Genomic DNA, 12,859 nt, shown 5'->3' with positions numbered 1-12,859 from the left:
AGTCCTGATCCAGTAACCATGTTTAATGCCAGATAGTGACCATACCTCACAAATGTAAGTGTGTATCATAAAATATCAATGACCAAGTGAGGCACATGCTGCGTTTGTTGATATACTGTAAATATGTATTCCTTGAAATAGATGTTACATCTATGTCCTACCAGGTTGGTAGCTAAATCCTTACATTCTCACTTGGTAGGACCATATCCATGTATACATACAAATACCCAAATCTCTCATATCCCAATTCAAAGAAACTTTGCATTACTAGTAAATAAAGCATTCACAACGTCGTTGTGTTTTAAGTCACCGCGTTCTGACACGATCGGTTTTTTAACTGATGGTGTGTAGGCAAGACTGATGAAAGTCAGCTTCATCGGATATCTGATGAAAAAATCCATCAGACCGTTTTTTTTCCTAAATGGCTTCCTTTACCTTAGTGCAGTCCTCCTTCACTTACCTTATCCTTCAATTTTGCTTTTAAATGTCCTTATTTCTTCTGAGAAGTCCTCACTTCCTGTTCTTCTGTCTGTAACTCCACACAGTAATGCAAGGCTTTCTCCCTGGTGTGGAGTGTCATGCTCGCCCCCTCCCTTGGACTACAGGAGAGTCAGGACACTCTCTACGTTGCAGATAGAGAAAGGAGCAGTATGTTAGTGGGCATCCTGACTCTCCTGTAGTCCAAGGGAGGGGGCGAGCACGACACTCCACACCAAGGAGAAAGCCTTGTATTACTGTGTGGAGTTACAGACAGAAGAACAGGAAGCGAGGATTTCTCAGAAGAAATAAGGACATTTAAAAGCAAAATCCAGGGTAAATATATATTGTCTTATTACAAGAGGTGTTTGTATTCTTATTGGAATCTTAGTGCCCTTTGTGAATTTATTTTAGATATGTGCAGTAATCAAGCATAAAACAACTCCCACACTGTCAAGAAGGACAATCCAGTATCCAAGATGGCGGAGGAGTGTCTGTGCGCGTACGTCTCCTGCGAACGTTACTATTTGGCGTGCGCATGCACGGTTGCGGTGCGCGGTCGCGATGATAGTTCTTGGTGCCAAACGGGGCTATTTAAAGGAACTGATGCCTGGGCTCCTTGCTGTTCAGTCTACAGCGTTCCTGAGACCCATCTGCTACCTATTTAAATGTTCTGTTGATCTGTTCCTGTGACCCGGCTTGTTCCTGACTACTACTGCCTTCTGCCTGCCTTTTGACCCTGGCTTGTTTTGACTATGCTCCTGCTTCCCCCCTTGGACTGTCTGCCGCCTGCCTGTTGCTGACCCGACCTGAACCATGACTTTGCCTCTGCTTCCGAACCTGTATCTGATCTGCTTGCCTGTGTATGACCCGGCCTGCCTGGACTTGCTTGTGTGCTGAACTATAGAACACCTCCCCCACTGGCTGCAGCTTCCTGCCTCCAGTACCTCTGCCTCCAGCCTGCCTGCTGTCCCAGTCTTCTCCTGCACCGCTGGCACCTGTACAGAGTCTCCTGAAGTTCAGATCAGCCCAGCACCAGTGTTTCTGCCAGGCGCTTGTGCGACACTGCACTTACGAGCTCCCTGTTTGCACTCTCAGGGTTTCCGAAGTCAGAGGTGTAAAAGAAGCCACTCCCTGCATATCGGGCTCTACCACCAGGTACGTGACACACACTTTGTCTCAGTGGTGGGGCTTCCTGTCATAAAGAACAGTCACTCACAGTCACCGCTGCTCTCTCATTGAGCCAGGTGAGTGGTCATGCATCCTGCTGTACTGCAGGCAACCTGTATTGGGATGTCCTTCATCCCTACCACAGCTTTGCTCTGTGCACAGGCTATGCACAACAATGCTAATGTCTCCACTTATTTTACTGTACAAGGTGATATCTCAGTTTGCAAATGTAAACAAAATGGATTTGTAGCTTTTGTGGCCGTTGAAGAATAAATTGTAATAAAAGTTTATGTGACTGAAATTTTACTTTAAGTAATAGTATACATGTAGTTCAAAATACATACCGACCATCCATGAACCATTATCACCAGAGGAAGAGAAGCATTAAAGCCACATTTCTCCAGAGTTTCTGGCTGAAGTGTAACAATCTGACAGATATTGTTTTGGTCGGTTTCTTCATTTTTGTCTCTTTCTTCATTGTATAACAAGAACTTGGTCTGTACATTGCCTGGGTCCCTTTTACTCTGCAAGGTTTTTCGAAGTTCCTCCTTATATCCTACAAAACATCAAACAAAATATTTCCATTACAGTGGAACTATGGCTTCCCATTAACAAAATATAATTATAAGTGCATCTGCACTTCCAGTTCTCCCTCTGCAAAGCACTACAAATACCAGTTGAGTCAGTGAAGTCAACCTAATGCATCTTCCTATGATGGTGTGGCAAAGATGCTGCACTGCTCCTTAATTCAAAGCAGAAGTACTGCTCTCATGTAAACTGTGTGTATCTGTTGTGCAGGGATCGTGGCTATGGGCATTGTCACTGCTGATTCACAAGCTCATTAATCAGCACTTGGGCACATCTAGTTCTGTCCACTGCTTTCTGGATTGACAGCACTGCCTCTGTTGCTCAAACCCTCCCACTGTGAACTGCAGTGTCTGTGAGGGGGAGTGTTTGAGACAAAATGAAAGTGGATTTGGCTCAGACAGGGAAGATAAAGGAAGTTTTTAATTTACTTTATGGTGCTTGTGTATCCCTTAGTAACTTTACTAGTATTTACTCCTATCATACAGGAGCCTTTAGATCTACTTTAACAGTGAAAAGTGCTGCCTATACACAGAATTTGGCTAATTATACAGGGAGGAAAAAGTGTCCTTTCAATTTAAAAGAAACATTGCACATCTGCAATATGTTATTTTCTCTATTATTTTTAAGCACATATTCCTAATAAAACAACTTTTGATCACTTATCTTGAGACTCTGCACAGCTGACAAAAGTCAGACAGGTTTGAACAGTTACAAGCTGAGCTATGTATCATTCTGCAAACTTTTAAACATTACCCTAAACCTTTAAAGTATACCAATTAAAATATGCTTTGAATTCCTGTTTCAGTCTGCATAAAAACAGTTATGCTTGGCAAAATGAAAAGTTAAAGACTGAATACTGTGCTTACTAAAATACTAAGGTGTTATGACCTCAAAATCAAATTACTGATCAGCTTGGGGCTTAAAGGATAAGTTCACCTTTTAACATAAAAAAGAATAAAGGTTACAAAATGTGCATTTATTATTTTTTGTTTCTGGAGCCTCTAAAGCATTGTATCGGGGATCAGAAGATCGCTGACAGCCACAAAGGCTGCTTGACCTTGGGTGGGTGGAGACCTGCTTGGCCAGGTTTAAAAAAAATTGTGACAGCTAGCGGAGGAGAGAAGACCCTCACTAGTTGTCAGTTCAAGGAGCGGGGGGGGGGGGGTGCGGGGGCTGGTCCTTTTGTAACATGTTACATGTTACACCCTAAAATAGGTGTAACATGTTACGAAAGGTGAACTTATCCTTTAACATCAGGAACCGCAAACATATATTGATGGAAATGTGTCCCTATTTTACTTGACTCCCAACCAAAACCCTTTCCGGCACATCTGCAGACATAGTTTATGGCCAATAGTCTTTTACCTTCCGTTAGCTAAACAGTTACCTAGGTTAAAAAACACATGTTCATCAACTTCAAAAACAAGAGAGTATAGGAGTGGTTAAAACCACTGTCAGTGTTATTTTTTTTTAGCTAGGGAGCAGTGTTAATTTCGTCAACTAAAACTGACTAAAACATTTTAGTCGACTAACTTAATACCATTTTAGTCTACTAAAATAAACAATTCAGATGACTAAAAAGACTAAAACAAAATTGAAATTTGACGTCAAAATTAACACTGGTCTGTAGTGCATGTTCATACCCCAGAGAAATGCTTAAATAATGTATTCAAATTTAACTACACTCATTCGATTTTAGATGGCTAAAATCAGTTTTAGTCAACGAAAATGGGACTAAAACTAAAATACCATTTTAGTCCTAAGACTAATGCCCTGTACACACGATCGGTTCATCCGATGAAAACGGTCTGATGGATTTTTTCATCAGATATCCGATGAAGCTGACTTTTATCAGTCGTGCCTACACACCATCGGTTAAAAAAAACGATCGTTTCAGAACGCGGTGACGTAAAACAAAACGAGGTGCTGAGAAAAATGAAGTTCAATGCTTCCAAGCATGCGTCGACTTGATTCTGAGCATGCATGGATTTTTAACCGATGGACGTGCCCACAGACAATTGTTTTTTTCTATCGGTTTTTTAACCATCAGATCATTTTAAAACAAGTTCCTAGTTTTTTCACTGATGGATAAAAAAACGATGGGGCCCACACACCATCGGTTCGTCTGATGAAAACGATCCATCAGACCATTTTCATCAGATGAACCGATCGTGTGTACGCGGCATAAAACTAAATCGAAATTCGCTGCCAAAATTAACACTGCTAGGGAGATTACTCTTTACTTCCTATTCTGTAGACTTAAAAATAAATGAGAGGATAGCTTTCCAATGTGCAATAATTTCCCCTTTAAACAGTAGCAATTATCCCCATTTAAAGATTTCCCCTCTATAGTATTTCTGTTCTGTGGCAACCCAAAGTTTTGGATTTTCCTTCACTTTCTTTCCCAGTGATATTGGTTATCAGGATAAGTAGAGAGAATAGATTGTAGATCTCCCTAACGTGGACACAGACAGCAATGCAATGCTGACAGAGGTTTTAACATAGTTACATAGTAGGTGACGTCACCTATAATATAATATATAATACTGCTATTATGAGTGTGTGTATGGTGGTCCCAATGCAATAAGTGGATATTGCATTTTACTGCAAGTTCCTCTTTAAGTAATACTGAATAGTTAGCATTAAGCTAAAAATGTCCACCATGTTGTTTGGCGATGGCAAATCAGCTGTGAAGGCAGATAAAAATATAATCAACATCTTAGCTTTTGCAATAAAATCTACAATAATATTTTCTAATATATCTTTTAGAAGTCTTCTATTGTCAGCTTACTTTTTCCTAAACTTTATACACTTGAAAAACTTTTTTGATTTAATATAATTAGCTATCTGTTGGCTTCAATCTTGGCTAACTGTGTTTCTTTTTTGCAGTTTTTATTATACTCTTTATATTGCCTTAATGCATTTTCAGTACCTCAAGCTTTAAGAATTTAAATTCTCCCTTTATCATATCTAAAACATTCCTATTCATCTATATACTACTTTCTTTTCAGTCTTGGAAATTTTGTTCCCATAGGTTATGTTCTTGCTACTGTATTAATTTGCATATGTTAAAGCTTTCCTATTAGGTTTTAAATTGTTATGAATACTTGTATATTTCTAACTTATTGCTGAATATGTAAACTTTGTTTTAAAATACCCTGTATTTGTAGCTACTGTGTCTGATCTTTCATTGATTACTATATCTGGTCACTCAAATGCTATCACACCTGCAAACTGGATGCAGTACCTGGTCTAGCTGGTTCACTTACCAGCTACTATATATAGGATACGTGCCCACAGAAAGTGGACTAAAAATTCTGAATCCTTGCTACAACCATTAGATCCTGGGTTCATTAGATCCTCATTTCTGTCAGACCTTTCAGTTTTTTTAGAAAAATTTGAATACAGGTACATGCCCATAAAGCACACTAGTATATTTGCCTGAATCAACTTCATACTGTCATAATCTTTATATATAGTTTTAATACAGGCAGATATCTAACAAGTATTCCAGGCAAAAATCCTTCCATAACGTAGTTTTGCCAAAGCTTTTTTACGGTAATTATATGTGCATTTGTAACAATCATCAGCAATTCTAAAGTGTTTTTTTGTTTGGAATTTTTTATTAGATACTGCATGCAATTGAAAAAGTTAAAATCAGTATTTTTTTTCAATATTCTTTTATTGAAATTGTTGTCTTTTAACATACAAAGAGTAAAACAATGCATATGAAATTGAAGCAGGTGGGGCCCGCTTCCTTTGAAACGTGAATACATGAGAATATATATGTACAAAGAAGAGCAGGAACAGGTTGTATTGTACTTTTCAACAATAAGGAATGTAGGGTCAGAAATGCCATTAACCATCCTCTTAGGTGGGTACCCTGAAGGGGGGGGGAGGGACAGAGACTGAGGAGAGAGGGGGGAGGATATAGGGATTGAAAGGGTAGACCAGCTATTTTGTGTCAAGGGTATAACTGATCAATATGATTTTGTTAGTAATAAGCCATAAAACCTGGATGGCTCTATACAGTCCAACTAAAGGTAAAATATAATAGATGTTGTGGGGAAGTGCGATAGCTATTTAAGGGTTGACTAGGCAGCAGGCTAGGTACTAAGTTGTGCTCTGGGGTCTGATAACCAGAACTGCCATTGTCGGTGGAATTTTTCAATATTCATATGTATTTTGGCAAAGAGATATTCCAATGGCCATACCAAGGGTGGGAGAAGAGGTCTGTTTCCAGAGTCGGGCTATGGCCAGACGAGCGTCAATGAGTATATGTGTAATTACAGTGTAAAATTTTGAGGGCCATGCTGAGAGTCCTAAACCGAAGAGAGCCATCTGCGGGACCAGTGCATTAGGAGTTTGGGTAACATCATGAATGAGAGTGGAAATGCTCCTCCAATATGAATCAATGGATTGGCATTCCCACCATATATGGAGAATATCACCATCAATATGGCAGTTTCTCCAGCATTTCCGTGATTGAGTCGGGAAGATGCGGGCCAGTCTTATGGGTGTGTAGTACAAGCAGTACAAGAGTTTCATCATTGTTTCCCAGTGGGAAATGTTCCTGGAAAAGGTAGTGGAAGCACGAATTGCCTGGTGCCAAAAGGAAGGTAGGTATCGAAAACTGTAGGGTGGTTTCCCAGTAAGTCATGGCTGAGGACTTTTCCTTTTTGAGGGGGCCTAAAAGAAGATCATAAAAGTGGGATATACCTCAGTGTTTGGGGAGAGTTAGATGAAAGAAAGTGATGACGTCCTTAGTTAGTGATTGAGGTATAAAGCAGATGTTTGAGAGGATATGTCGTATTCTGATGTACAAATAGCAGTCCTTGTTAGGGATACCATAGTGGTGAGAGAGGTACTGGAAATATTGGAGTTGTTGGCCCTGAAAAAAGACCTCCAATGTTGTGGAGGCCAGCTGTAGTCCATTGCTGTAGGAGAGAGGAGTTTAAGGGCTGTAGGCGGAATGTGAGCCAATACTTGAGGGTGAAGGCCACTAGAGAGTTGTTCTACAGCTTTCCATGTCGAAACTGTAGAGTTTATGGTGGGAAGGAAAGATGGAATCCTAGCCACACAGCTGTTAATATCAAGGAGGGATGGTGGAGAAGTTTCTACTTGAATCCAGGAAGCTCCAGAGTCTCCAGACCACCATTGTTTCTCTTTGTCTAGGATGGTCACCTTGTAGTAAAGCTTAAGATTGGGGGCTCCAAGCCCTGCAAACTTCTGTGGTATGGTGAGGACGGCATCTTTGATGCAGGGTTCCATGCAGCCCATATAAAGTGGTTGAGGAGTTTTTGAAGCTTGGTTAGGTCCGATTGCAAGATGGGTAGTGGGAGAGTCCTAAAGAAGTGCAATATATGTTCTAGCAGAAACATCTTGGATAGGGCTATGTGGCCCGCCCAAGAGGTTTTCACCATAGCCAGTAATTTTAGATACATTTTGTAGCTTCTGACATAGCAACAAAAAGTTTGTACGAAAAAGCATTGTAGAAGGAGAGGTAAACTAAATGCCAGGGTAAGTCGATGATGAATTAAGAGCAAAAAGGGGAGATTTTAGAGATCTCTGTCTTTAGGCATGGGGGGATGGAGACTCCTAACATTGCAGATTTCGAGTGGTTCAGTTTATACATAGAGATGAGACCGAAACTTTCGAGCAATTCACATAATGGGGGTATTGATTTGAGGGGATCTGTGAGCCAAATGATGATGTCGTCAGCATATAGGTCAATCTTTTGGGATACTTGTCCTACTGTCACCGGGATGCTTCACCCTGGTACAACCACTTCCTCAAAATTACGTACAGGTACATCATTTTGTGTGAAGTGGTTAAAGTTTATGTAAAAGTAAACCTTTTTTTTAGTTTTGAAATAAAATGGTGAAAAAGTTATGCCGCGTACACACGACATTTTTTCATGACAAGAAAATGCAATTTTTTAAATTGGTCATTAAAAAAGATCGTGTGTAGGCTCCAGAGCATTTTTCTCAACGTCGTGTGTAGGCTTTACCGACGGGGAAAAAACGCGCATGCTCAGAAGCAAGTTATGAGAAAGGAAATTTGCATAATCAGCCCAAAGGGTGGGGCAATTTGAATGGAACTTCCTCTTTATAGTACCATTGTACGTGTTGTACGTCACTGCGCTTTGCTTGAGCATTTTTTTTTCACGATCGTGTGTATGCAAGGCATGCTTGACAAGAATCACGTTGAGAAAAACGTCGCTTTTTTCCATGACATGAAAAATGGTCGTGTACGCGGCTTTGGACTTTCTTTGTATACTTACTGGCTACTTTGCAGTTTCCAACTTGATTACCCTCAGTGTCTACCTTGGGGACCATTCTCAGAATTCACTGTGTACTCCGTGGACTCCACAGTAATGTTTGAGAGTGTAGTTTTTTTAAACTGTTTTTTCTTGTCATTCTAGCAAGACAAGTATAACAGAAACATTTACAGATAGGATGGAGAGTAAATGATTTAATTGTTATTGAAGAATTGTTCCACATTATAAAAGAAAAAGGAAAATCATGTCAGATTACAGAAACCAAACAAAACACCCACATATGAGATCTGCAGAGTATTATTATTTAGGTACTTATATAGTGCCATCAAATAACACAGCGCATTACATATACATTGTACATTCACATCGGTCCCTACCCTCAAGGAGCTTACAATCTAAGGTCCCTAACTCACATTCATATACTGGGGCCAATTTTATACAGAAGCCAATTAACCTACCAGCATGTCTTTGGAGTGTGGGCGGAAACCGGAGTACCCGGAGGAAACCCACGCAGGCACAGGGAGAACATGCAAACTTCAGGCATGTAGCGTCGTGGTTGGGATACAAACCAGCGACCCTTTTTACTGCTAGGCGAGAGTGCTACCCACTACACCACTGTGCCGCCTGAGTAGATATCTGAATGCGATAGGTACACCACATTGAAAACATACAGAGAATATAAACCAATATTCCTTAAGTAAAGATGGGTAATTATTCTCCTCCTCATTAAAGCAAGAGTATATCTTATACCTCAGGCAACATGCAAGTTTTGACAAGTTCCGTCCAGGGACCCCATATTTTGACAAATTTATGAGGGCAACCCCTAGCTTCATAGGTAAGCTTATAAACCGGTAATACCGGGGTAAAGAAGGACTTCCATTGATTAAGGGAAACTACTGTGGGATAGATTTATTGTAATACTACAGTTTTCCTGGCATAAAACAATAAAAAGTGCAAAAATAGTTTTTGGTATGAGCTTAGATCAACTTCCTACAGTACCCCTAGTATACACAACTTTGGACTGCACATATTAGGAAGATAAAACTTTGTGGCTACAAAGTGAGTGACATTAGACCAAAACAGGTGTATTTTGTCATACTCCCATAGCATATGGAGCAGTTTCCCTGAACATTTCCTGCACTTGTGACACATGGGGCTGTCCCTTTTACGCACCTGGAAAATCCACAATGGCATGTATTAAACCCTGTGAAAAATGCGTAGCTAGATCATTCTGTCTCTAGCAGAGATAGTGATGACAAAGTAGGTATCTAATAGTTTTTCCCAGTTTTCTTCAGAAAGACCTGGAATACCTGACATCCACCGGACCCACAGAGTCTACAATCGGTCGGTCAAACACTGTACTAAGCCCCCGTAATAGGAGAAGATCATCCCTGTATGTTCAGGGAGTAGTAATGCTTTTTTAAGAGTAGAGTTTTGAAAGTTTACCCCTCTAAGCCTTACCTGAACTGTGGCTGCAAGTTCCAATTGAAAATATTGAAATCACTACAATTGGGGAATTCCAAATTCTTGTTGCATTGCGATAAAAGATTTCAATTGTCCTTGCTCATACAGTTGGTGTACATATTTCAACCCTTTCAACACCCATTGACAAGCATTAGGCAAATTAAAAAAATGAGTTAAGTCCAATTGAACCAGATTGGATGGTTAGGTGAGATACAATTCAAGTTATCTAACACTATAGAAATACATTGCTTTAGGAATTTAGGTAGAAACAACATCTTGAAGAAATTGACCCTTCCCATCAACGTCAAAGGTAAGTTAATCCAGCTACTCAGTTTATTCCTAAATAATGTTATACAGGGTAGAAGATTATTAGCAATATAAGAAGAAACTGGCAACTGCACCACAACGCCTAAATATTTTGTAATTTGGAGCGGACAGTTTGGAGGTAGATCAAATGAGATGGTAGGATCCACAGAGAGCACAGTTTACCTTAAACCCAGAAAAGGCCCAGAAATCAGTAATAAGTCGCAATACCACAGAGATGGCGTTGTGTGGGTTGAAAAGGTAAAGTAGCAATGATACGCATTCTTTAACGACCCAATACACCCTGTAAATCAAATTAGGTTCTAAGAAGTTGTGCCAGGAGTTCTTTGGCCAGGAAAAACAATAACGGAGAGAGTGGAATCAGTATCACTAGCGCTTAACGCATAGATAATGGGGGTTGCCCATGTTCAAGAATAACAGAGTAATATTTATGCAATCTTGGAACCAGAGCATCTCTGTGAGCCTGATACCATTCAATGGGAAACCCATCTGGGCCTGGAGTTTTGTGAAAGATTTAAGGGCACAATCTATCGCCTCTATAGAAATGGGCGCTTCAAGGGACAAATGGTGATCATGGGATAGCATATGAAAGGTACTGAATCTACATATTGATAAAATTCCAGAGGAGTGTAATTAGCCAGTGATCTATAGAGTTCTGAGTAAAACTGCAAAAAGGAATTTACAATCTCATCCTGAGAGGAATGAAGGTTATCTGATTTGTCAAAAACTCTGACGTCAAAGTCAAAAACTTTTTGATGTTGATAAAGAAGCCACTTCTGAGTCTTTGTCACTAGGGCCAGTTCATGTGATCTCTGGGCATCCCTCCATAGCTGATAATGTAGAGAGGAGGGATTCAAAACATAGGAATCCTCTGCCCTCTGTAACTCATCAGACAAAATGGATATTTGTTCTCTATTGACTTTCTTGAGGTCCAAGATTCCTTTCATATAGGTACCTCTCATCACTGTCTTAAAGGCATCCCATGTTACCAAATCAGCCACCTCAGAACATTCACCAACCAAAACTTGGAAATTACATCAGCACATGTATAAAGAACCATAGGTTTGGCGAGCCAATAAGGGTTCATACAGCAAACCTGGTTATTGGTAGTTCTTGGTACCCAAAGGGTGAGTTCTAATAGAGAATGGTCACAAATAAATAGTTCACCCCGTGAACCTTATGTAGTACCTCTCTGGATAGAAAAAAACATATCAAGTCTAGATAGAGAATTATGAGACTCGAATGCACAGGAGTATTCCCTATGATCCGGGTATTTTCACCTCCAGACTTCCACCAGATTGTAGGCGTTTGCCCAATCTTGTAAAAGGGGGGTCTTGGGGTCTTGCGGTTTGCCCTGTTGTTGCCAACCCCATAGTTCAATGCTTGGAGACTTCCCATGGTCTTTGAATATCAATCCTTTCTCTTGTAGTGTGCAATTAGTATGAAGGGAATTTTGTCTTAACTGTTAATTCCTTTTCTTGGAGTATAGTACAGGACACAGCCCCTTTTCCTATGGTCGCTCCTTACTGCTTGACAGAAAGCCAGAGTCTCTCAGAGTGTGCACAGAGTTTATATGAACATGTACCTAGGGGCGGTCCCAACAAAGTTTTTGTTAGTGTCCAGTCACCTGAAGGTAGCCTACATATAGTCTATGGTCAGTGAATACAAGTCATGTGCACTGTACTGTACTCCAAAACATATATTTTTAAGTAACTTAAAATTCCCTTTTTTAGCTGTTTACACTGTTAATGTAATTACTATTGTAAATGGGTGTCTCCTTTCTGCCTATATTTTCATATACTGTATGTACATGATGGAACAATATGTATTGATAATATTTGTCCTTTTTAAAGGTATTATTGTTTTGGTAGATATTTTATGTAAGATAGTAATACCAGAAGAAAAAAATATTTTTGCTACTACTGTTATAATTATTATGTTTTGCACATTCAATTTAAGCTTATTCAAACGGACAAAAAGCAATATGCGATCATTTAAAAAAAAATAAAAAATCATTTGCTGTTCATTGAGTAAACTCGAATCTGATTGGCTGCCATAGGTTATTGCACTTTACACCCTACTTTACTGATTGTGTTCACATAGTTTCCCCCTGTATAATTTTATAACAAGGACGTGTTTATTGATATTCCACAAGCAGTAACATAGATTAATAATTAAGGTTAATTGCTTTGGCTTACAGCTTTGTTTGCTAATCATATAGACATTACTGCATACATTATATTTTCTCTCTTTTAGTCAACCGCTATTCATGGGTCAACAAATCATAAGCAACGATTATTTATTTATGGCTAACACATTTCCTTTCTCTAAAGATAAAATACAAACAGCCCATATTGCACACACAGGCACACAGCTACTGTATGTGACTACCAGGGATGAGGTTAAGGTTTGTACTGAATAAAACTGGTTCTGAACTCTGCATATTCAGCATTTAAAGAATGGGTAAATTAAATGAGGTGTTGGCCTCAACCCGATAGAACACCTTTGGGATGAATTAGAGCCAGGCCTTCTCATCCAAAACCTGTGCCTGACCTC

At 39.7% G+C, this 12,859-nt stretch overlaps 1 protein-coding gene across 1 annotated transcript in view; it reads right to left on the bottom strand.

The window, feature by feature from the left end:
* Positions 1-12,859, bottom strand: part of LIPC (lipase C, hepatic type) — a 212,728-nt gene that overhangs the window by 74,744 nt on the left and 125,125 nt on the right. Inside the window, exon 4 of the mRNA XM_040342761.1 lies at positions 1,992-2,203. Within this exon, the coding sequence (XP_040198695.1) occupies positions 1,992-2,203 (212 nt within the window). The remainder of the gene's footprint in view (positions 1-1,991; positions 2,204-12,859) is intronic.

This window comes from Rana temporaria, chromosome 3 (genome assembly GCF_905171775.1).
Source record: "Rana temporaria chromosome 3, aRanTem1.1, whole genome shotgun sequence".
NCBI lineage: Eukaryota > Metazoa > Chordata > Amphibia > Anura > Ranidae > Rana > Rana temporaria.
Note: the sequence above shows the minus strand (reverse complement) of the source record. Positions and strands in the feature narration are given on the sequence as shown.